This window comes from Gopherus evgoodei, chromosome 3, assembly GCF_007399415.2.
Source record: "Gopherus evgoodei ecotype Sinaloan lineage chromosome 3, rGopEvg1_v1.p, whole genome shotgun sequence".
In the NCBI taxonomy this organism is placed as follows: Eukaryota; Metazoa; Chordata; order Testudines; family Testudinidae; genus Gopherus; species Gopherus evgoodei.
The window spans coordinates 7,995,918-8,022,389 of NC_044324.1; the positions used below are offsets into that span (position 1 = coordinate 7,995,918).

General features: G+C 42.3%; 1 protein-coding gene across 2 annotated transcripts in view; it reads left to right on the plus strand.

The window, feature by feature from the left end:
• LIMA1 (LIM domain and actin binding 1) overlaps positions 1-22,616 on the plus strand; it is a 45,763-nt gene extending 23,147 nt beyond the window's left edge. Inside the window, exons 5-11 of one of the 2 annotated variants that reach the window (XM_030554913.1) lie at positions 3,974-4,082; positions 5,953-6,107; positions 8,928-9,035; positions 13,542-13,599; positions 15,510-15,625; positions 19,718-19,851; positions 20,324-22,616. In XM_030554913.1, coding sequence (XP_030410773.1) covers positions 3,974-4,082; positions 5,953-6,107; positions 8,928-9,035; positions 13,542-13,599; positions 15,510-15,625; positions 19,718-19,851; positions 20,324-21,347 — 1,704 coding nt within the window. In that variant the 3' untranslated portion in view covers positions 21,348-22,616. The remainder of the gene's footprint in view (positions 1-3,973; positions 4,083-5,952; positions 6,108-8,927; positions 9,036-13,541; positions 13,600-15,509; positions 15,626-19,717; positions 19,852-20,323) is intronic. The other variant, XM_030554914.1, reaches the window with a different exon arrangement.
• The last annotated feature ends 3,856 nt before the right edge of the window (positions 22,617-26,472 follow it).

Here is a 26,472-nt window from a genome sequence, read left to right on the forward strand (position 1 = left end):
TGGGGCTTTTCAGAAATTAGTAATTTGTTTTTGTTGCAAACCCCATTTTACAGATGGGGAAACTGAGGTAAAGCAAAGTATAGTACTTTGCCCAAGATGTCACAACGAGTTTGTGGCAAGTGCCTTACTGAATCAGATGAAGGTATTCCTCCCCAGTCCTTCCTCTCTTCCTCCCCCACAAATGCATATGTACAGTTGAGGAGATTTGGCTTGAGACGTTAGTACACTTACGTAACTGCATAGCTACAGTCATGACACTGTCTACTTCCAGTATTTGACTCTGATTTCCTGCTGCAATGAATTCCAGTTTGACAATATACTGAGTAAAGTGGTATTTCACTCTATTCTAAACGTATTGCCCTATAACTAGTGTCCATTTGTTCCCATGATGGCATAAGATGAACAAAAGAAAGGACTATACCTCTCAGACTTTGAATCACTCAACTCCCTGCTAAGCAGAACCATAGTTACTTCAGTTACTCTAGATTGTAAACTCCTTGGGGGCTGTGACCTCCTTGGGGGCTGTGACCAGGTTTTGCTCTGGTTGATAGGATAGCCAATACAGTGTGCTTTCATGCATAATGGAATGAATCCTACCACGAGGGAGTATTTTGCCCAATTTGGTTTCAAAGCATCATGAAATAATTTTACCTTAAGCTTCAGGAAACCCTAGCATTTTATTTTATTTCTGTTGATGTGTTTAGTCTACATAATCTCTGAGCGAAGATTTCAGGGAAAGTTTGTTCAAATCAGTTCCAGTCTGCTGACAGGAAGGAGGATGGGTTATGTACGGAGGAGGAAACCACTCTTTAAGGAACTCAAGGAAGCTTCTAGACTTAGGCATCTCTGTTCTTAAAAAGGATTGTTTGTAATTTAAATGACAATGGAATCCAGATATACTCAAGATTTAGTTATATACATGAGAGCTTCTGGTTTAAGAGAACTGCTGTTCTTTAGTACTTCCAGATGAATTTACCTGACCAATTAAACTTTCTTCCTGGGTCATATTGTGCACTTCTAATAACTTGTTTGTTCCACCTTCCTTTCTGCTAACCACACCCAGTATAAAGAAGCATGAACGTTGTGTTTAACTTTGCAAACTAGATGTCAGATATGTCTCCAAATTTACGCTAGTAGGAACTTTCAATAGGCTAGTGCATCTGAAGTTCACCTTCGCCCCTACCCTTCCATCCCCCAAAAGGACACTATTCCTTAGCAGCACTCTCCCAAAAATCTCAGCCTAAAATACTCAGCTCTGTGTATTTGGAGAAAAGAGAAACTGTTGTCTATATTTTAATCTCAAACTGTAAGTAAGGTTTTAGGCACTTCAGAGTGTTGGCTCAGTGTAGTAGTGATGGTGGAACACAAGAAGAATGTGCAAGCAAGTCTTGGAGCTGACTGTGAGGAGTCTGCAGATTCCTAGAAGTGTGTAGGCTCTGCTTGGGTGCATCTATCAGCACCTTCACCAGAAGGAAAAGTTTTCTTAGTAAAATGCTTTTCCAGTAAAACAATGTTATCAATTTTCTAAACGATAGAAATATAAAATTTCTTTAACCTTGCCAATGGAAAACAAGGGATTTTCCAACTGTGTTTTCCTTTCCTGGTGAAGATCCTCTGTTCTGTGTGCTAAAGAGGCCTGATTTTTCACAGAGATTATCTTATAGTACAGCTCTGTTAGTATAAAACTGGAATTTCTATCAGTTTGGTGACCAGAAAATGAGAAAATTGTTGGAAGCAGGAAAATAAATGTGTGGTTGGAGTGTTTTGCCAAATCTCTGCCCCCTTAATTTCCAGTGGGCTCTGAGACTTAACTCTTCTTGGGGAGAAGAGAGCTCTCATCTCCTCCTGCTGTTTTTAAAGGTTGACTTTCAGCTGTGAAAACATCCAGTCTTGGTGTAGGCCAGGGGTAGGCAACCTGTGGCACGTGTACCAAAGGCGGCACACAAGCTGATTTTCAGTGGCACTCTCACTGCCTGGGTCCTGGCCACCAGTCTGGGGGGCTCTGCATTTTAATTTAATTTTAAATGAAGCTTCTTAGACATTTTAAAAACCTTGTTTCTTTATATACAACAATAGTTTAGAGAACTATATATTGTTGTGTATATATATTATAGACTTACAGAAAGAGACAGTCTAAAAACCATTAAAATGTATTACTGGCATGCAAAACCTTAAATTAGTGTGAATAAATAAATGAAGACTCGACACACCACTTCTGAAAGGTTTGCCGACAAACAGGTGTAGGCAAACTAAACTCTGCACACCACAGAGAATTCAGAGGAGCTGTTGAAACTTTTCTATAATTGTTGGATTTATTTTTTATTGTGCACTAAAAAGTTTTATAGGGAGCCATTTGAGAGTTGATTGCAGCAAATACGTATAAAATCTGAAGGAGCTGACCAGAGAATGTCTATGCTGCTCGTACAAAACACCCTAGCATGAGAATGGCCATGCTGGGTCACGTCGATGGTCCATCTAGCTCAGTATCTGCCTTCTAACAGCAGCCAGTGTTGGATGCTTCAGAATGAACAAGGCAGTAGTTGAGCGATCCATCTCGTCGTCATTTCCCAGCATCTGGCAGTCAGGCTTAGGGACAGCCAGAGCGTGGGGTTGCATCCTTGACCATCTTGGCTAATCGTCCTTGATGGACCTATCCTGCAGGAACTTCTTTCTTCTTTTTTTGAACCCAGTTATAGTTTTGACTGTCACAACATCCCGTGGCAGCAAGTTTCACAGGCTGACACTGAGTTATGTGACCAAGTACTTCCTTTTGTTTGTTTTAAACCTACTGCCTATTAATTTCGTTGGGTGACCCCTGGTTCTTGTGGAAGGGTAAATAACACTTCCTTGTTCACTTTCTCCACACCATTCATGATTTTTATAGACCTCTGTCATATCCCCCTTAGTAGTCTTTTCAGTTTAAAAAAAAAAATCCCAGTCTCTTCAATCTCTCCTCATGTGGAACCTGTTCCATACCTCTCATCATTTTTTGTTCCCCTTCTCTGTACCTTTTCCAATTCTAATAACTTTTTTGAGATGGAGCAACCTGATCTGCACATGGTATTCAAAGTGTGGGTGTACCGTGGATTTATACAGAGGCATTGTATCCAGCATCACAGCCGTGTTGTTGGTGGTTTATCCTGGAGATCTGAGGCTATTTCTGTCCAGCACCAACCTATTGCAGTCAGCCTGACTACCGGACCTAATCTGGGGGTCAGTCTGACTCTGATAAGTTGTGCTTATTGATTGATATCAAAGTAGCAGATGACTTCAGTTACAAGTTTTCATTCTCCTTTGTAGTTACTGAATAGTAATGCTGATGTATTCAGGGCTGGTGTTTCCATTTAGGCGACCGCGGGCACCAGGATTTGGGAGCGTGGCATTTTGGCGGTTGGGGGATCCTTCCGTGCTCTGGGTCATCGTCGGCAATTCGGCGGGTCCTTCACTCGCTCTGGGACCTGCTGCCGAAGTGCCCCGAAGACTGGGAGCGCAGAAGGACACCCCCCTCCCCCGCCGCAGAATTGCCGCCAACGACCGGGAGCATGGAAGGACCCCCCGCCTAGGGCACCAAAAACCCTGGTGCTGCTCCTGGATGTATTGGTATCTTAAAACCTATTTCAATTTCACATCTTGATTAAATGATTGTTACTGCGCTTGTTAACTGTTAATTTATAAACTGGTATGAGTGCTTATATATCTCCTTCCCTGGACATCTAACTTGTAGGTTATGTACTGGAGATCAGCATCTAGCACATAGCATTCTAGTTGTTTTTCACAATCAAAAGGCATCTATGGATGTGTCTGGAGAGGTAGGTATCCTGTGACCAAACGTGATATTGCTTAAATAGGACATCTGCTAGATTTGTTTAGTCCAGTAAAGGAGATTTGCTAGAGTCACCTATGCATCTCAAAGGATTATGCACAACAATCTCTGGCTTGTCCAGACCGCTCATAAGTGGTTTTTGTTTTACAGATTTTTCAGGACCAGAGTAGGACTGCAGATAACAGGAGAATCTCTGAAAACAGCTTCTCTTCAGAGGACCTTGACATCTGCTCTGGAGAGAGGAGCCATAATGCTTCAGGTTGGTAGTCTCGAGCCATTTGGGCCTGTGCATTAAAACAACTCCCTTTTGTGCATGTAACAGTAGGGGAATAACATTGTCTGTCAGAGGAAGGAGATAGAACGCCTTCCATCGGAAGCTCGAGGCAGTGTGGCCCTTGAGTACTGGACTGGGACTCAAAGGAGCTGGGTTCTTATTCCCTACTCTGTCACTCTCCAGCTGGGTGACCTTGGACAATTTGCTTCACCTGTTTTCCCCATCTGTAAAATGGGAATAACGATACTGACCTCCTTTGTAAAGTGCTTTGAGATCTACTGATAAGTGCTAGATAAGAGCTGGGAATGATTGATGATGATTATGAACACTAATAAACTAAGCTTTTTTTACATAATATCTTTGCACCCCGTATCTTTCTCCGGGATCCTACAGAAAAACTGGGGCATGGGAGAAAACTTCATAACAGAGCTAATAGAAGCCATATCTCTTGATTCCTAGTCCCATGTTCTATTAGATGGTGGTGGTACTTGTCTTGGAAAATAAACTTAATTTAGAAACCAAAGAAATAATAAACACTCTTCTCCCTAATTCCCTGCCTGCCAGTATTTCCCTTGTGACCCAGTACTGTGAAATTCTTCATGTTGCTTTAAATCCCTCCAAAAGTTAGGCACCTGCTGTGGAATTCTTGACTCATGAACACTACCTTGTTATTATCCAGGTATCTTGAAATAGCTTTTGTTAGAAATATAGCTTTAAATGCAACTCCTATGTTTCCAGCCTATGGCTAGCATTGAACTTTACTTCCTAATGTTGCAAACAATATCCTTATCTGAGCCAGGCTAGAGAGAGCAATTAAAGGTACCAATTCTTACCATTCTACACCCTGTTAAAACATTATGCCTTCTAAATTAAAATGAATTTTTCATTTTGAGGCTGCGTTAGTTAGTGAAAGGTCTCTTCATTTCTAGTTCTCCACTTGTGGTCAAAACTATTTTGTAAGTGGACCTTAACTGGGAAGCTAGTTAGTTGAATAATCAGAGGTGCTGGGCCCTTAAATCTTTTCCCTGTCTAAAATAAAGGCTGTAAGATAGTGGTGAATTGATGTGAAAAAAGGATGGCTTGGTAATCCGTGACAGAGCACTGGGAGTTGAGATCTGGACAAAATGCTTAATATCTGTTCTTCTGTCTCCTCTTATGTAAAATAGATAGCTCTTGCCCATCTTGCCGGTATGATGTGAAATTAGGTTTAGTTGTTTTATGAAGTGTTTTTGTTTTGAGATCTTCAGATGGAAGACACCATGTAAATGGTATATTTGGGGATTTATTAGTAGTGGAGGGCTAAGCTTCACCTCTCCCCTCCCTTTTATTTTTTTAAAATAGCCCTATGTTCCTTCCCTTCTCCGTCTCCATCTCCTCCCCCCTCCCCCCACCCCCCCAAAAAAACCCCAAAGAAACAAACCAAAATCTGGGTACATTAGTGGTGTAATGAACAGTCTTGCATTACCATTCTTTTCTGGGTTAAATAAAATTGAACCCATTTGTTCTCCTCAGCACTTCTCACCTGCCATCTGCTTGATAATGCCTATATGTTCTCCTAAGTACAGATTGTTTTTACCGTCTTTACTGCTGAGGAGTTTACTGGCTGGATTGTGCCAAAGCAGATGTTAACTGCACGTTCTGAGGTGCTGCTTTTAGGATTCAGTTGTATTTGCAAGGGTAGACTGATACTCCTGGTATAGCATAAGCCATGGGGTAGAACATCTCTCAAGTCTGGGATTCCCGTCTGTTTTGAGAGTGGAGGAAGAAGAGAGCTGAATCTCTTTAAACAGAAGATTTTGCTATTCAGTGCTTCAATTATGAAGGTTACTCTAATCATATAATGTCCTTGTTCCAGATCACCTGGTCTGTAGCTCTCCAACACTCAACCCAGACAAGCCAGAGAGTAGAAGAAACCTGGAGATGCCTCACTTAACAGAAACTTCAATAAAGGATAGACTGGCAAAGTACCAGGCAGCTGTGTCCAAGCAAGGCAGCTCCACAGGCCGCGTGGTACGTGTCTGTGAAGTAGTGGGTGTCCTACTGGTGTAGCCCTGAGGCTAGTAAATGGTTCTGATGGAAATTAGGCTATTAAAATGTAATGTTCTCATGTTTGATGAGAACATAGTATTCATTGTCTCATTTGGAATTAAAAGCTGTCTTCTGCTCTGAAGAATTGAGAAAACTGCAGGAAGAGATGTGTACTTGCCCGTTCCTGAAGTAATCTTAATACTTTCTAAAGACTCAACTGGTGACATGCTATCTGAAGACCCTCCTTTGAAATGCAACTGGAATCTTTTTCTTTTTCTGCATGTCTGTAGCACTCTGTATCTGAGGATCTCTGCATGCTTTAAAAACACTAATGAAATGTAATCTTATCCCTGTGATTTCGGGGAAAGTGAGACACAGTGAGATGAAGTGACTTACCCAAGATAATACAATAGAGTTCAGATCTCCTGACATAGTCCTGTGCTTTATAACCAGCCATCTTCCCCTTTGCAACCATTCCTCTTCACATCCCTTTTCTCATCTATTCATATGAACTCAGCACAGGTAAGAAACAGGCTATTACAAAGATCTGAGCTGTCCTCGTTGGCCAGATAACTGAACAGGAAATGAGAAGCTAGTGAATCACAGCAAACTGTACTGTAGCTAAAGAAACAGCAAGAGTCTAAGCTTATGTACCAGAAAGGGGTGTGTCAATTGGAACCATCAGCTGCTTTGTTTAATGTTAGAGGCTTTTGTTGAACTTGTGTCCTTTCTAGCCATACATTCCACGTGGATGACTATTCTAGGTAGAGAAAGTAGATGGGTGACTCTTTGGCCCCCAGTGTTGAAGAGTCTCCAAGTTCAGCTTGGCAAGTGCTTGTGGTTCTTAGAAGTGTCTATATCTAGAGATGCATTTTGAATCTTGCTGCTGGAACACCCCAGCCCAAGCTGAAGGGATTTCTCCATGCCATATGCAGTGTGGGTCTAATTCTCAAGACTTTGGACAGTACCTGAAGTAAACTTAATGGCATGAGCTGAAAGTAATTGCAGCCAGTGTAATAAATCTGCTTAACTGCTAATAGCAGATTTTAGATCATGCTTCCCTGTGTTACATTGTTTGTTAAATTGTCTTTTCCAGTTTGTAACAGAGATGGCTGGGGTTCACTGACTAAACCATTCCCTAGAAGCCAGCAGCCAGCCGTTTAACAAATGGACTCCTTTAGGTTTTGTTCACTGTGAAGTCCAAACCACACCAGCTGGAACACTAGTCTGGCTTGATGTCCCATTGTGAGCAGAGCTTATTTGAATGCCCCTGCTGTCTGAGCCTATGCTATATAGATTATCACCTTCAGTCACTCCCAGCAGAATTCTATTGTGGCCTCTTAACATTGATTGTAGCTAAGTGTGGATGCAAATTGCTACAGCAATGTTTACAATAATTTCCAAATAAGCCAGTTGAAGCTATGGCTCTTATTCCTTGGCAGAATCACTGAAAGCTATCTCCCCACTATGAATTCCTTGTATTCCCCACAGTCAGGGAGCTCAATGGATCTTGCTGGTGTGGAAGTGTGCAATGTGTACATTCCTACTTCATCCTGTATGTATCCAGCTGAAATACCGGTAAAATCTTAAAGCAAGGTCCAGGCCTATATATGCTATAAAACAGAATTATTAAATTATTTTTGGGGAGAGAACTCTTTTTTGAGGGTTGTCCGTGAAGACAGCACCTGATCAGGACCAAGGGCTTGTCTACACTGGCAACGTTAAAGTGCTGCTGCACATGGCTTGTGTAGTTGAAGCAGAGCGCTAGGAGAGAGCTCTCCCAGCACTCTTTAATAAACCCCCCCAAAAACCCACCTCCACAAGGGGCGCAGCTCCCAGTGCTGGGGCACTGTCTACACTGGCGCTTTACAGCTCTAAAACTTGATGTGCTCAAGGGGGTGTTTTTTCACACCCCTGAGCAAGAAAGTTGCAGTGCTGTAAAGTGCCAGTGTAGACCAGCCGTAAGGATACTGTATATTTTCTTCTGTTGGAAGTGTGATGGCATAATCCCTTCAGAACACTGCAAAGGATACTTGGAAAAATTACTTCTATTTAAAGACCTGTCATATTAAACACTAGGGTTCCAAAAAGATAAGGACTAGCATATAGAGCCGTATTTTTTTTTTAAGGCCTTTTGATGTCCTATGGTGCTGGTGCTGGGCAGCTTCTTCCCCTGCCGCAGAAAGGCTGTCTCATGAAAGGCATGAGCATTGCGTTGCCACAGAGTCTACTGATTGATTGGCAAAGGAAACATGAGGTTTCTCTGGGGTTTTTTAGATGAAAATTTGGAAGACTTTTCTGTAAAACTTTCCTGAAATGAGACAAACTTTGAGAAAGATGAAGGTCCAGTTTGTCACCTGGCTGGTTGACGTGCATTGAAGCTAGGGCAGAACTCACTTTCATAGTTCATTAGAGAATAATACATGTTCCTTGCCCTGAAGTGCTTATGACCTAAATAAAACAAAACGAGGCAGCATTTCAGGTAAGGGAAGATGTGGAATTATCCAGAGTGACAAGAAGAAAGAAAGAACAGTTGGCTTTAAGGACAGACTCGGTTGGTTCTTGGTGGAAAGGTATTTTGATACTGTGATGATGATATGGAATAAAAGTTATACTCCCTTTATTATCCTACATTTCCTCTCCCTCGGTGTATTTCACTCATCAAATATTTGTAGACTCCCTTCAGTCATCAGCTGTGTGTTACAAGACATAGTATTCACAAGACTTCTTTTAAGAAGAAGCATGGAAAGTTCTCACTCTAAGGGAAAAAGGATGTCAACACTCAATTCCTTTGTTCTATAGAATGAGACTCAAGCCAGTGACAGTGAAATCAGGAGTTACAAATCTGAGCAGAAGGAGAATGTGCCACCAAGTCCTGAGGACTCCGTTTCCCATCAAGATGGGGATAAGGTAAGATGCACTCATATTGATTGAGGATCAAGAACTCTCCTTGAAATGGAACTGCTTCAAGACACACAGCAGGCATCTGGAAATTGAGCTGTATTGGCTGATACAAATTATTTGCATGCTGTGACACTCATGATTTTGAGATGATCAAAATGTAGGATGGTAATTACAAACAGGCAAGAGAAATCTTAATTTATAAGACTCTAAATAAAGTCCTTTGTGTGCAGAATATTTAGCTATTTTTTATAACTTTGTCTAGAGGGGGTTGCGCTTGTCTGTCAAATATAGTAAATGTTCTTGATGTGGCAGAATCCTTGAATTTCATAATGATGGCATATTAAGAACATGGGAGGAAGAAGCATTATCTAATAGCAGCAGCAGACTGGAAGTGGGGCCTCCTGTATCTCATTTCTGACTCTGCCATTCCTGAGTGACTTTTGGGCAAGCCACTATACTCTTCTGTGCCATTTTTCCCCTCTCTGAAATGGGGACAACATCTTGTAGATGCTTTGCTTGCACACTTAAATTTCTGGTAAAGTGCCTGGGGAGCCTCAGATGAGAGAAGATGTGTACATGCAAAGTACTGGGTCACAATGACTTGAAAGTGGGTCTCTGCGGCATACTTGCCAGATCTTGTTTAATGTAACTGGCAACCTGATTAGCTTTTTTGTTCCTGCTATTTAAACTTAATTTAAAAATGAGTATATAATTACTGTCCCCTTATTCACACAATAAGCAAAGTCTCAAGGCATCTGTGACTTAAATTGGGGGATGGTAGAAGGGGGATAAAAGTAGCCAAACAATAATAATTCAGATACTGAGCATTACAAGCTTTCCGAACACATGGCAGCCTAATGCTGGGAGGGCTTTTAAACCTTTCCGCACTTCCCTCTGCAGGCAGCCAGACTGTTGCTTTCAGCTTCTTGCTGGGAACTGAGTGAGTCTTCACATTTTAGCTGCTTGTGGGGTGGGAAAACAGCCACCAAGGGGAGCCTCTTAAAAGGAAACCTATTAAATAAAAGCAGTTTCTCTTAGACTTTCTTCTGTTGAATGGGAGGCTTGAATAAAACCCTCTCTCTGCTAGCTCTTAGAGTGAAGTTACTTTAATTTATAGGCACTCCTTTAGTGACTGACTTGATGTGTAATATGAGCACAGTGTAAGAACCCACATTAAATAGACTGTGTGGTAGTAGGATAGTCACTTTGACATCACTGCAGGATCAATCTAGTGTCCCTGTCCAGGGCACACCTATTAAATGGCAGAAATTTCTGGAGAAAGAGAGGTTCAACAGAACCTCACTCACCTGTACACTCATAATTCAAGTGCAAAAAACCACTGCTCCCCTCATCTTGTACATCCCAAAGATTCAGTAACAGAGTGGTTAAAAATTCTTTGTTATGGGTACAAAGTAAACTGTGGAATGCTTATTAGGCAGTATCATAAAAATTGAACTAGTCAGATGAACAAAGTATGTTATCTGGACTTGTTTACTTCCTCATTAATTTCCAAAGTGCAATCCTTTGCAATAGGACTTTCAGTCATTAGTGTGAATGAGTGAGGTTCTGCTGTTAATCTGATTATGGCATTTTAGTTCCTCAATGTGTAAGTATATTTAAGCTATATTTTATTTAACATATAGAGAGAACCAGGTTAAAATAGCCCTCTAGAACCCGCATTGAGCTTTTCACCTGGTATGTAAATTATTCCATACCTGAACCAAGTTTATACTAGGCTGTGTTAACAGTTCTGTTAATGAAAATCTTGTACCTGACAGTATTTATGTGTGAGCTGAGCAGAAGGCATAAAACAGTGAAATTTGTAAATTCTTTTCTAAAGAAGGATGTAGAAGACAGACCAAGCATGTTTGGTCTAAACTGGGAGCATCACAGCTTGTAGTTTTAGGGGAAGAACTTTCAAAATCAGTCACTTAAGCTCCTATGTATCCTTGACTACTTAAAAAGTGGCAGTGAAGGAGGCCCTGAAGAAGGTGAGAAATCCAGAACATGTTTTGTAGCCAGTGCTAACATCGTTGAAGTTCTTAACTTAGGGTGGTCATTGGCTAGTAAACAGGCTTTTCTGTTTTAGTGTTCTATTAATTGCCCATTGTTTTGCTACTCATGTTGGGAGGATCCATTTATAAATTTGAGTCTAACTGGTGAGCCCAGCTGACTTTCATATGGTTCACAGTATAGACTCATAGACTCTAGGACTGGAAGGGACCTTGAGAGGTCATCGAGTCCAGTCCCCTGCCCTCATGGCAGGACCAAATACTGTCTAGACCATTCCTAATAGACATTTATCTAACCTATTCTTAAATATCTCCAGAGAAGGAGATTCCACAACTTCCCTAGGCAATCTATTCCAGTGTTTAACTACCCTGACAGTTAGAAACTTTTTCCTAATGTCCAACCTAAATCTCCCTTGCTGCAGTTTAAGCCCATTGCTTCTTGTTCTATCATTGGAGGCTAAGGTGAACAAGTTTTCTCCCTCCTCCTGATGACACCCTTTTAGATACCTGAAAACTGCTATCATGTCCTCTCTCAGTCTTCTCTTTTCCAAACTAAACAAACCCAATTCCTTCAGCCTTCCTTCATAGGTCATGTTGTCAAGACCTTTAATCATTCTTGTTGCTCTTCTCTGGACCCTCTCCAATTTTTCCACATCTTTCTTGAAATGCGGTGCCCAGAACTGGACACAATACTCCAGGTGAGGCCTAACCAGCGCAGAGTAAAGCGGAAGAATGACTTCTCGTGTCTTGTTTACAACACACCTGTTAATGCATCCCAGAATCACGTTTGCTTTTTTTGCAACAGTATCACACTGTTGACTCATATTAAGCTTGTGGTCTACTATGACCCCTAGATCTCTTTCTGCCATACTCCTTCCTGGACAGTCTCTTCCCATTCTGTATGTGTGAAACTGATTGTTCCTTCCTAGGTGGAGCACTTTGCATTTATCTTTATTGAACTTAATCCTGTTTACCTCAGACCATTTCTCCAATTTGTGCAGATCATTTTGAATTTTGACCCTGTCCTCCAAAGCAGTTGCAATCCCTCCTAGTTTGGTATTGTCCGCAAACTTAATAAGCGTACTTTCTATGCCAACGTCTAAATCGTTGATGAAGATATTGAACAGAACCGGTCCCAAAACAGACCCCTGCGGAACCCCACTTGTTATACCTTTCCAGCAGGATTGGGAGCCATTAACAACTACTCTCTGAGGGCTTGTCTACATCACAAAGTTGCAGTGCTGGTGAGGGGGTTACAGCGCTGCAACTTAGGAGGTGTACACATCTGCAGGGCATCACCAGCGCTGCAACTCCCTGTTTGCAGCGCTGGCCGTACTCCCGTTTTTGTCTCGGGTGTAGAGGATCCAGCGCTGGTGATCCAGCGCTGGTAATCAAGTGTAGACACTTACCAGCGCTTTTCTTGACCTCCGTGGAATAAGCAGGTATCCCAGCATACCTGAGGATACCTCTCTGGTAATCAAGCAGGTCTCCTTCCCCGCGGTTTGCTCCTGTGTTCTCCGAATCCCCCCCCCAAGCGGGTCTCCTTCCCCGCGGTTTGCAGGGGGGTTCGGGGAACGCGAGAGCAAACCGCGGGGAAGCAGGTCTCCTTCCCCGCAGTTTGCTCTCGCGTTCCCCGAACCCCCACCCCGCAAGCAGGTCTCCTTTCCCGCAGTGTGCTCTCGCGTTCCCCGAACCCCCGTGCAAGCAGGTCTCCTTCCCCACGGTTTGCAGGGAGGTTCGGGGAACGCGAGAGCACCCTGCGGGAAAGGAGACCTGCTTGCGGGGAGGGGGTTCGGGGAACGTGAGAGCAAACCGCGGGGAAGGAGACCTGCTTGCACGGGGGTTCGGGGAATGCGAGAGCAAACCGCGGGGAAGGAGATCTGCTTGCAGGGGGGTTCGGGGAACACTGGAGCAACCCGGGGAAGGAGACCTGCTTCCCCGCGGTTTGCTCTTGCGTTCCCCGAACCCCCTTGAAGCCGCCCAACAGCGCTGCAGTGTGGCCACATCTAACACCACTTGCAGCGCTGGTTGCTGTAAGTGTGGCCACTCTGCAGCGCTGGCCGTATACAGCTGTACTAATACAGCTGTAACAACCAGCGCTGCAAAATTGTAGATGTAGACATACCCTGAGTACGGTTATCCAGCCAGTTATGCACCCACCTTATAGTAGCCCCATCTAAATTGTACTTTCCTAGTTTATCTATAAGAATATCATGCGAGACCGTATCAAATGCCTTACTAAAGTCTAGGTATATCACATCCACCGCTTCTCCCTTATCCACAAGGCTCGTTATCCTATCAAAGAACGCTATCAGATTAGTTTGACACGATTTGTTCTTTACAAATCCATGCTGGCTATTCCCTATCACCTTACCACCTTCCAAGTGTTTGCAGATGATTTCTTCAATTACCTGCTCCATTATCTTCCCTGGCACAGAAGTTAAACTAACTGGTCTGTAGTTTCCTGGGTTGTTTTTATAATATAACATTACTTTTGCAGGTTTTCTTCAGGGAGAAGAGTCTGGGTTTCCATTCCAATCTTTCTGAAGATGGCACCAGTAAGCACTCATTTGCCTAGCCCAATAAATAGAGTGGGCAGGTGGATGGCAGGATGTGTTGGCACTGTCGTCTTACCTGCCATGCTTATGTTGAGATCAGTTTGCCCTTAGAACCCATAGCTTCCGGAGGAAGCATCAGGATTCCCATTTAATCACAGGGATATGCTAGTCAAGACTGGATTCCATTTAACTTTATGAAGCAATCTGAGCATAAGAACTCAGATCCTAACTGTAAGCATGCAGGATTCACCCCTGCAGCACCTCCTGCTGGTCTTCTCAGGGAATTAGCTCTTCTAGCATCCTGGAGCACCCCCTGCAGGCTGATGATCCACCTTACCACTGACCCCTGCATCCCTCCCAGATCCAGTGCCCTGTTATCAGGGGTGCTGCCCCCTGGCAGTAACCCCTCAGTCTTAGGGTCTCCCCTCCCCAGGGAACACCCACCCATTAACCCCACCTCGCCTCAGGGTAAGGCTACTGCCAGTCACCATCTAGCCCCACTCCCTGGGGCAGACTGCAGTATACACCACTCATCACAAGCAAGGGTGGATTGGACCTGCTGCCTCTCTCTAGCTGAGCTGCCGCTCTGCAGCCCCAGTGCTGGTCTTAGGCCCTCAGCTAGGCCCACAACCTGGGAGTTTTCCAGGCTGGAACTCCCCAGCTCCTCTAGCCTTCCCCCAGCCCTGCTGCACTCCCAGTACCCTGCTCAGCTCCCTAGTAGCCAGGCCCTTTTCTCTCTACAAGCAGAGAGAGAATCCTGAGATTCTGGCTGCCCTAGCCACCTTATAAGGCCTGGTTAGTCTGTTTGGGGCATGGCCCCAGCTGCAGCCACTTCCCCCAATCAGCTGGGGCTTTGCTCCCAGCCCCAGCCCTCTCCTGGGCTGTTTCAAGCCCCTCAGGGCAGGAGCAGATAATCACCCTGCTACACTAATACACATATCCGGAACCCAGTAGGTACACTAACACACATAATGGCAGGCCACTCACATTATCTAGGTGCCGCCTTGTAATTTTGTAGCACATATAAACCAGTTGTTTGGTTAAAGTGGACATTGGTTCAGGCCCTGTAATGGTCAGCCTTGTCTTATAATCTCCCATTTCCAGTGGTTTAGAAATTTGGCTGTAGAATTTACTGATTATGAAACTTGTCATATGATAGCCCAGAAGGAGCAGATCTTGTTAATAAAATTGGGACTTTTTAAAAAAATGTTTTTAAAGATTACTATATTCAGAAGTAACAATCTTATTTCAACACTTGAAACCCCTTCAGATTCTTGGGATTTTTCTAGTAAAAATCTTGTGCTAAAATCTCAGACCAGCTCAAGACCTGGGAATATTTATCAGGTTTATAAACTGGTTTGTAACTGTAGTGCTGAGACAGCTTTAATGCTTGCTTTATAAAGGGGTTAAATTTAACCCCAAAAGTGCAGTTCTCCCACCATTTGGACTTAGTGTTCCAGAGCCAAATACAACAAGCACTGTAGCCAACAGATTACTCAATAAATATATTAGCAGTAGCTGATTGGCTAAATTGCCTTCCAAAGGTATTTATGCACGTTTATAGCCCATTAACTTCAAGCTTAACTTTAGGCGTGTGCTTAACCATTTTATTAAAGTGGAGCTGTATTTCCCAGAAACGAGGTTAGTGCATACTGAGAAGCTGGCACCTATCTCATTCCCTCAACACAGCCACTCAATCATTTGATAATTTCAGTGCAGAAAAAGATGAGTAAATATATTTGCTTGCTCTGGCACTAATGCTTTAGTCATACACGTTCAGGAACAGACAGACCTTTAAGCCTTTCTCTGACATAATTACTACATGGTCTTACCAGACTGAACTTCCTAGGAGTTTCTTTTGGTTTTTAAAAATGAGTTGAACAGAACTTTCCTTCCCCTCCCTTCTCCAGCTGAACTAAACTCACAGAGTGAGACTGAAGCCAAGAGACATGTCTACACAAAACAGCAGAGCTCTGATTCCAAACCAGTCAACCAGACTGACACCTCTCCACCAAAAGTAGTGAAGGTACAGTAGCTATTTATTTCCTAAGCACCAGCAACAGTTAATACTTAAGCAAATCTGATTGTAACATAGACTCATTCCAGCCTATGAATCTGTGTTTGCACTCTCAGGGGATCTTATGCTATTGATCCATCAATATCCAAACTCTTCAGCAGAAAGCTCTTAAACTCACAGCTTTGCTCTGTGGCAGGGGTAGGCAACCTATGGCACATGTACCAAAGGCAGCATGCAAGCTGATTTTCAGTGGCACTCGCGCTGCCCGGGTCCTGGCCACCGGTCAGGGGAGCTCTGCATTTTAATTTAATTTTTAATTAAGTTTCTTAAACATTTTTAAAACCTTGTTTACTTTACATACAACAATAGTTTCTTTCTATATTATAGACTTATAGAAAGAGACCTTCTAAAAACGTTAAAATGTATGACCGGCACGCGAAGCCTTAAATTAGAGTGAATAAATGAAGACTCTGCACACCACTTCTGAAAGGTTGCCGACCCCTGCTCTATGGTAAAATCTTGAAAAAACCTCACGCTGGAACTAACTCCTGACAGAAAAGAAACTGGATATAAAGGAACTCTGCCCAGTGCTCAGCACAGGGTTTTGAGTTCTGAATGGAAAAGCATCTCAACACAATTGTAATTTAGTTCTTTAAAGATAGAGTTTGTGAGCTGCCTGCTGACAGCTGCCATATTGTTAAAGGGGCACTGTTCCAGTGACAGTGTGGGAATACTAATTTGCTTCTGGGATGGGAGGAGAAGTTTTGAGTACAGAAGTCTGGATGTAGGTCTTGCATTGACTTAAGGAAAGCCAAGAGCTTGTCAGAGTTCCTAGAGATTTTCATGTAGGTCCTGATGCTAATCTTTAAAACCCACCCTGGGGCCTGGCTGTCTGCCTTCCTCCTCGCCTCAGCCATGATAGCAGCTGCAATCAAGAAGGTATTCATAGCTGAGGGAGCTCAGTGTATAACTCCTAGGAGCTGGAGTCCTGGCATTCTCAGAGGCAAGCCCTTAGATGTGAAATTCCCTTCCACTGGAGATCTGGATGGGTCCAAGTTTTATCATCTTTAGAGCCCAGTCTGCTACTCCTCTCCTTACCCAAGCCTTCCTTCGGTATTGATGACTGTAGACCTGCTCATGACTTCCTGGGATATAAACAGGCAAGAACAACCCCAATATAACTGTAGCCGAGGAAATAATGGAGAATTTTTGGACAGGGATTTATTTTCTCACTTCGAGGCACACAGATGCTATGTGATGAGCACTTTAATGATATCTCAATAACGTGAGGTGCATCCTCTTCACACATGCTGTCTGAAATAGGAAGTCTTATTTCTGTGCTCTGCCACAGACTTCCTATGTTACTCCTGGGCACATCACTTCACCGCTCTGCATTTTTTCCCTCATCTATAAAAGGATAGGTGTAGTACTTATTTTATTTAAGAAGATAGCAAGATTTAATTAATTAATATCACAGTGCTGTGAGCACCTCTTCTCAAATTGTGCACATATAGCACCTTTAAGATGGCAAAAATGCCTTTAGGATTGTATAACTTGGAAGGTATTCCAGTGTGTGTTCATATGTAAACTGCTTATCCTTTAAGTTTATGGTCCTCTGTGCTTATTTCAAAAGAATCTGCTAGCATGATAAAACCCAACTTGGATCTCTACCTTCATTAACAGTTGTTGCTGCAGTTTTTAGAGAATAGCCCAGATGCTGTTGATTTTTATGCAAGGTTCCTATTTCTCTTCCAGCTTCTGCTTCCTGTTCCTGGTTCCTAATCTCTGCTCCTGCCTTCTGCTTCCCTTCTAATGTGAGCTCAACTCTCAACTATCTCTCCAGCTCTCCTTTTTTTATTAACTGGGCTTCACTCTCCTCCTGTAGTAGTGCCCAGAAAGGAATTTTTTTCTCTGTGCACCCCAAAAACCACCTCTTCAGCAGACAAACAGGGGTCACTGTATACCCATGTAAGTGCCTCCTCTTAGATGGAGACATGTATTGCAATAACACATGCTAGCACTATGCAGTGCAGTCTTGCACTTATGCTGGCTTGGGAAGGATGATGACAACTTTTATTGGTAAGGAAGTTAGTAATGCCTTGTTCCTTTTTGTGGAAGAGTGGGTGAGTAGATCTTTGTCTGGGCTAGTAAACTTCAGTGGCGTGTTCTAGAACTTGCACTGACTCATACAGAGGTGAGAACATTGGTGCAAAGGGTCAGTGCCTTGAAGTTCCCTTTTAAAAATAAACAAATCACTTGAGGCACTGGGAGTTTTTTGAGATTTTCTATCAAGCTCTCAGCATGGATTAGTCCCTTAGTGTCCTTTCAAATACCTAATATCAAAGTTTATTTTTAAAGTTCTCAATCTAAGTGCATTAGATGAGAAATAATATATAGCAAACTGCCAAATTATGTGCAACATTAAAGTTGTGACAAACCAATTTAAATCAGCTGGCTCTGTTCAGCAGTCTGATCCTCATCTATCATAACCTTCAGTTCTTAACCATGTCATCATTTTATTTAAAATACAAACTAGACACCAACCCCTGTAACTGTCTCCTGTGATGTTGCATTTCCTGCTTCCATATCCCTTAACCATCATATCCTTCTCTTAAAGGCTTTTAGTAAACTTATAGTAAAACATGCCTATGCAGCAGAGTTGACTGTTATCTAAGTATGATTTTTCAGTACTCCTTTGACACTGGACCTAGGTAACTTTCTATTCTGTTGCTAGAAAAGCTGTTGCAATCAGGTCAGACCAGAAGAGCTAGCTTTTTGACTGGATATTCAATGTGCCATTTCCTCTTTATTAAGCATCCATGTTAAGTCACCTCTAGTAGGTGTGTTAAGGAGTGGGGAGCATCAGGTGACCTCTTTGGTGAACACAGAATATCACCTCCTTGATGCTGTCAGGAGACAAATTCTGAGGTTATTCCCAAGTAGACACTTAATACTTACTTGTATTGAGTTTATCCTTACAATATTTCTTAACTTATGGGATGTTGCCTCTGATGGAGTACACGCACTGTTACCGGTCTGTCAACATCAGGGTTAACTTTAGTTATGTGTTATGTAACTTTTGTTTATTGAAACTGCAAATCCCTAAAGCTGAGTATAGCCTAGTGCCTTTGCTAGAGCTCTGAAATTTTTCATATGGAGTTAGATACATTTCTTGCTGCCCTGAACTACTGAGACTAACTTTTTAGAAGTAGACTGTAGGAATAAATTACTGGCTTAATCAGAGTTTGTATGGAAAGTTGCCTAAATGAGCAGCCTTCATTCCTAAAGCCATAAGCATTTAGTAAAACTTACTCAGCCTAAGACTTTGAGCAAACTGTTCCCCTCCTGTCATCCTTTTCTCCCTCTCCCCCCCTCTTGTTTGGCCTTCTCATTACTTGTTCCCCCCACTGAGCTTCTTGTATCGTTGTTCATCTCACTCTGTGTGTGTGTGTGTGTGTGTGTGTGTGTGTGTGTTGTTTGTTTTGCTAAACTTGTCCCCTTTTGTGTATTCCCCGCTTCCTCATCTTTCCCTATCAGCAGGTTTGAGGCAAAGAGGCTAGGACATACAAGGTATTAAACACTGCAATTAAACACCTGTGGCTGGCCTATGTCAGCTGACTCTAGCTTGCAGGGCTCAGCCTGCAGAGCTGTAAAATTTTGGCGTAGGGCAGGCATTTGGCCTCAAGCAGGAACCTGAATGTTTACACTAAAAATGTATAGCCCTTGAACCTGAGTGGGCTGACACAGGCCAGTTGCAGGTGTTCAGTTTCAGCGTAGCTGTAGTCAGTCTCTTGGTAATGGTTTGACAGAGCTTATTTATGACCCATGTGAGATTTTAAAACTTCCACTGTCAATTCTTGACTTATTGTTTTACCTCAGAGGTTCAGGTGATAGGGGAAGAGAGAGGGAGAATGCAATCAAATCAAGACAATAGGTCTGCTTTACTCAGGTAGGGCACAGGGCACAAGTAGGGTTCAGAGCTGCTAATTATTAAATATTAAGTTGTTTCTGAGAACTCTGGAAGTCTTGGACAAAACCCAAGTCAAGTCTCCTCACCCACTAGTTCTGACCCAGTTAACAAGCCTTCTTTTCTTCTCTTAGAAGTTTCAGTTGCCAGTGAAGGAAACCTGTATTGTGTGTCAGAAGACAGTGTACCCAATGGAACGTCTCTTTGCCAACCAGCAGGTGTTTCATATCAGCTGCTTCCGCTGTTCACATTGCAATAGCAAACTCAGGTAATCTGTGCAGAGAATGAGGTATATGAGTGTGTCAGTCCTTTAGAAGGAAATGCAACCTTCCTAAAATATAACAGGAAGCTAAATATGATACTGTGCAAATGTTCATCTGTGAATACAGGCAGCTGTAGTCTAGTTGATTGAGCAAGGGCCTGGGAATCAGGTTCTACTCCCAGCTCTGCTGCTAACTTGCTGCATGACCTTGGACATGTCACTTGAATTCTCTAGACTAGTTTTCCTATCTGTTAGATGGGGATAATACCTACCCGCTGTAAAGATCTTTGAGCTCTTAAGAGGAAAGCCCATAGAAATGCTTTTTTATGTACTGGGTAGGACTTTTTCTCTGGTGACACCAGGTCAACACACTGTTTGAGATGTTTAATGCCAAGTTCAGTGATCTAGCTAAAATTTGGGCCTTAATCTGCAACTGATTGAGAGATGTGCAAAGTGCTAACACTTTATTTTCTTGCAGTCTTGGAACATATGCATCTCTACGTGGGAATATTTATTGCAAGCCTCACTTCAATCAGCTTTTCAAAGCCAAAGGCAACTATGATGAAGGTTTTGGGCACAAACAGCACAAAGAACTATGGGTAAGCAAAGCTGAGAATGAAGAGTCCCTGGAGAAATCTGCCCAAACTGGAAATACAGTAGAAGGCCCTCAAAGTCCAGGAGTAGAGGATGCCCCAATTGCAAAGGTGGGAGTTCTTGCAGCTAGCATGGAAGCAAAAGCTGCAGGTTTGCCTGGAAGGGAAGAGAAACCAGCAGAAACAAAGAAACTGAGGATTGCCTGGCCACCTCCATCAGAGCTAGGTAGTCAAGGAAGTGCATTGGAAGAGGGTATCAAAGTATATAAGCCTAAGTGGCCCCCAGAAGATGAGGTGTCGAAGCCAGATGTGCAGGAGGATGTGGACCTGGATCTCAAAAAGCTACGAAGAACATCCTCGCTGAAGGAAAGAAGCCGTCCATTTACAGTAGCAGCCTCATTTAGAACCATGTCTGTTAAGGGCCGTAAAACAGCGAATGTATCTTCTCCTTCCAAAGCAGATAGGGTCACATTCAAACAAAGTGAAGAACTAGAGAGTGAGGCAGTGATGGAAAGAAAGCGAAAGGAAAAAAGAGCTGAGAATGGGAACATCCAGAACACTGAAGAGAAGAATAAAGAACTGGAGGAAGAAAGAGGAAGGGAAGTGCCTGATATCATGGCAAACAGGGAAGAGAACTTGGTACAGAATGGTCAGGTGGGTATGGAGACAGATGAGGAAGAAAACGCCACAACGCAGCAGCCATCTCCAAATAAAGCAGTATTTGACTCCAACTCTCCTAAACATTTCAGCTTATTGAACACGGTCACTGCTAAGGAATTATCCCCTAACCAGAATAGGAAATCCAAAGATGATGTGTTCTGGGAAGGTGAAGATGTGGAAGATTTGTCTGTGGAAGAACAGATCAAGAGGAATCGTTACTATGAGGAAGAGGATGAAGATGAAGAATAAATTGGTCTTTCACTAGAAAACTTGCTGCAAGGTGCTGGGCCTTAAATTGGTGTATTAGCTTTGAACAAGCAGCTGCCCTCTGTGAAAGTGATGCTATCCTGCACGTTGACACATTAGGGAACAACAGAATGTACAGATATGAGGTAGAAAAGTACCCTAGAAACCTGCAAAGATCATATCTAGCTGTATGGAAACATGTTTGACCCCTTGGTGTGGGACAGCTGCTCCTACATTAGGTAATCACAATTTACAGCATGAGAACACAGAGATCTATTCTATACCATGGTCATTGTATTTTATTCTTTATTCCAGTAACAGTAGTTTGCAGGATTCCACTGTATTCGCAAAGGTGGTATTAAACACTTTCTGTAATACACTATTATTACCACTATGAATGCTACTGCAGTGCTTAGGGACCAATTCCAAAGGGACTTGCAGGCCTGCTTTAAAAATGGTGACTGAATGCACTTTATTACACGTAAAGGGCACAGCTGGGATGTTTTCCTCAAAAAAACACTAATTTTCTTTGTACTTAGTATCTAGCAACTAAAATATATTAAGTACACAGAATGCAATGTAATTCTTATTTGCTTGCTCTTGATGAGTGGAAAACTTCTTACTTTGCACTCTGTCCTTCTGTATACACAACTAATTCTAAACTGGAGTTAAGAGGTAGTACAGCCCTCTGGCTGGTTAATGCACCAGTGTGCCCCTTGCTGGAATAGTAGTGCAGATCGAACCCCATGATGACTGACGATACTCTTGAAGACACACCATCCCTTTCACAGGAGTCTGCAGGGCATTACTCTTGCATTCCATGTGCATTTTCTGAGGTGACTTTTTTTTTTTCTACTTTTAGATTTCATTCCCTCTTCTGATTCACTAATACTGCAAATAACTTTTGTAAGGCCTTTTGACAGTTATTAAACCCTACTTGTACCAAACTGCCAGAACTTTTTTAATAGTTACAACTGTGAGACTTACACATACAAAATCTAAGAAAACTAGACAAACAGTGGGATTCTTTCTTGGAACTGGTTTCTAGCAAAGCTTTTAGTACATTTTTAAACTTGACAGGATTTATTTTACAAATAATTTGAAAGGGGGGGGTGTTATTCCTACAGTAGTTTATTCTCTGTACTGTATTCACTTGAGAATTAGTCCTAACTATATTTTTATAGAGGTGTAAAATATTCTACTTTATTCCAATCTTGCTAAGTATGAAACATTTTTATTCAATAAAGCTTTGTAATTTACTTTGAACTCTAAGGCTGAAGCCGAATTCATGTTTTGTTTTAACTGCAGTAAGGCAGTATATAAGATGACCTTGGTTGAGAAGGATGAGTTCTCTTCTTTTAGTGTTGAAGTCTTCATAATGTGATTTTATACCACTAGGTGACACTGTTGGACCACTCTAGCCAGTTTGGCAAATGGCAGTACACATGCTCCTGGAACAGGGATTAAAAAAAAGGGATAGATCAGAAGGACAAACTTGTTTAACCCTTTCATTCTTGATTTTTAAACAATTCTTAGAGAAAAGGACTTGAAGGCACTTCCTTAGTTACATGTGCTGGTCTGGGGGAAACCAAGTGACTAGCGGTAGCTGTAAGTGGAGCTCCTCAGGGAAGGGGCAGACTGGGAAGGTCTGGGAGGAAATACAGTAGGGAGCTAACCAGCAGCAGTGAGGAACTACTTATGCAGTAGGAGGAGAAGTCTCGTAGGGCCGTTGTCTGGCTGGAAGACATTTAGCAGCTATAGACGTGTGGCGGCCATGCACAGTTGCATGAGATGCTGGCTGGCAGGAGTGTTGGGGGGTGAAACTGGATATTGGCAGGAGGAGGTACACAGCCAGGCTAATAAGCTGATCTGTGAGCTGTTAATCATGTTCAGACTATAGAGGTAAATAATGCATTTTTCTATTTCTTCTAAAATGCAACTGGGGCCTGATTCTCCCTCAACCCCATGAAAAATAAAAACTCCCATTGAAGTCAGTGAAAGCTGCAAGTGCTCAGCACATCTGAAAAGCAGGTCCTTGGCCTATGGAAGTGAAGAGCAAGTAAAATGTGCTGTCTTCCTGTTTCAAGACTTTAATACTTCAATTTGGATACTAAGTAGGAAATCACATTTGTTAGATGTGTCCAATACCTATCCCATGTGGAGCCAATACTAATTTATGACATGGATCAAGTTGAGGGAAACATGATGTAGCTCATGGCACAGCTAGCTGAGACCTTGCCATTATGCATCAGTGAATATAAGTGCCATGGTTCCCAAGATGAGAAGGTTCAGTTTCTGGGAAATAAGGCTCACTATTGCCCTATCTTGGCAAATGACACTATAATAGTTTCCCCCCTACAGAGGTTTATACCACCACGAGTGTCTCTTAAATGTTAAGTTTTTGCCAAAATTCTAATGTCTGTACCCTTTCCAGTCATAGTTTTGTATTAGTGGCTATCACCACAATATGAGTGCTTATATAGGCCAGTTCATTTGCATCCACGATAGTGCAGCCGCTATGAGAACTAACAGAGCCACAAATTATCTTCTACAGTGTACTCAGATCCTCACCCTAAGACACATTCACCAGATGCCCTCGTTGAATTTCAAAGCCTATTTGAGAAAATATACCAAAATAAGCAAATCTTAAATCAATGGCAAACTTCCACTAATAAACATTAATATGTTTTAGGCACTCCATTTGATTTTATATAAACAAATATTTTTGAGAACTCTTAAACAATACAGAGCATAGTCTACTCAAGTCACACTTCAGAACTGAAGATTTCTTCTGCATCCTTTATTTGTGAGCAACTGTATGGATTTGGCTGCAGAATTAGGTCCTCTCTTTATAAATGAGATGAGTAATAGTCTGAGAATTTTAGCTTTACATTTTCAAATTTAATCACTACTTCTATCTTCGAAGAAAATAGCTCCATGGCTGATGGTAGTTAATAAATTAAAATGCTAAGGAATTCTATCACCCTTTTACTGCTGCTCCAAAGTTTCAATAATGTCTTTATAATCCAAAGTAAGTCCACAAAGAGCATAGGAAATGCATCTCTAAATTCTCATTGGCTCTGGTGCCCTTGTTCCTTCCAGACAGTTGGTGAGGCTTGCTTTCAACAGGAAGAAGAAACTGGACCAGGTACAGGAGTGTATTGAAGGACTGGAGAACTCACCTATCCAATACTCTTGTCATTCAATCAAATAACTAGAGCATTGCCCAGTAAATTAGGAGGAAACAGTGTGGTCTAGTGGCCTGAACATAGGGCTGGAAGACAGGAACTTGTTTTCAGCCTTGATCGGCTAATAGCTTGGGACATGAGTCTGTTTCACCCTCTTTAAAATGGGAATAATACCTCTTCCAGGCAGTGAAGGCAATTTGTAATGCAATTTTAAACAAGTACTATAGAAGTTCAGGAATATGAATTCAAGATTTCTCCCCCTGCCTCTCAAATTAACTAGGTAAAATCCAACTGTGATTTAAGGGGAAATTGTTTTGCTAAAATATTTGTTCTTAAAATTACCAGTTTCTTTACAACCCCAAAAGGGGGAAGAAAGAAAGCAAAAACATCTGTTTGTCCATGTCCCCTTAAAGCATTTTCAAAAAGGAGAGCACCATGAAGGTGCTCAAGGGCAACTGGCTGATCATAAGACTTACAGTTCTAAATTCAATAAGTTAAATCTTCCTAAATCTTCCTTGCTCAGGTGCGGTTGAGTGGGAGTACTTCCGACATCTCTGTATTTTTATTCTAAATCTCACCTCAGTTTAACTCTTCTATAAACCTAGCACACCAGTTCACATTAAATCTCTGGATGACCTGTTAATGCTGCAATGCCACTCATACCTACTGTACGCTGGCAGCTGCCCACTCAAATACCCTCACTCAACCTCCTAATTAGCTGAGCTAGTGGCTTTACCACCCACATGGGCAAACAGGTTGGGAGTAAGGAGGTGGTTTTGTCTCCTCAAAATCCAGTAAGTGAATAGCTTTATGTCACTTCCAAAGTCTCAGGACCTCTATTGAGATTGCTCCAATTTTTCTAGCAGTTCCATCCTACCAGCTTTGAGGAGTTAAACATTATAAAACACAAAGATTGCTAATCAATTATTTTTCCAATATATCCAGTGGCTTTCTGACCCTATGAGAATCCTGTTAAAAAACTACTGTCCTAGTTTTCAGTACACTGTATCTTGCCTTGTCTCTCCTCCCAAGTCTTCTAGAGTGATCCCTCTGTTACCCTAACTTGCCTGTTGCTACACATGCTTTCTCTGAAGCTCATCTTAAACAGCCTCCCTGTATCCAGCTCATTTCAAATCACACCTGAGAATCTTTAATTTGTGTTATATTTGTATCTTTTCACTTACTCTGTCCAACTCTTCACCTATTGTAGACAATTAGTGACTTAAGTACTTGGTCATCTAAGGCTCACAAAGTGAATGAGACTTAAGTACTTGTCACTTTTGAAAACTCTTCCTATCTAATGCTGTCAGATATAATTCAGTAATGCATTTTGTGATAGATGGGGATAGAAAGTGGTATCAAAGCTACCATTATCCAAGCTGTGGCACACAATACAAATGAGCTGTTTTATTGTCCAAGAGGTGGAGTTTAACCCACAACTAGGGAGGCTAAATGGTTAAAATAGGGGTACACCTTAGCTCTATTGGAAAAGATCTGTAGGACAACTGTTTTAGGCAAACTGCTGGTTTGATGTGGCATGTGCTTCCTGTGTGCTTATACACACACGAGTAGCCAAGTGTGATGTTATCAGTAATTGTATTGACTCTGTAGAAATTAATGTTAAGTTACTGATGTGCATAGGTGTTCTAAAGGGGAACCAGGATTTCTGCCTCAATCAAAGATAGCTTTCAAATTAGCTTTGAATAGTAAACTACAGACTGCTACTGGGTCTGGAAAGTGGGATGTGAGCGAAAAGTGGTGGGGAGCGTATGTGCTCTGACAGGGCATTATCCTTCCCACTGGAGCGACTGTTGTTTTTGCAGAAGGGTAAAGTCTCAAACGGCCTAGTTTGGAGGCCTGGGGCCTGGCTGAGCTCGCCCCTTGTCTCCAGCGATCACTCGGGCTCCTTCCCCCCGGGTTTCTGGTCTGAACTCAAGCTG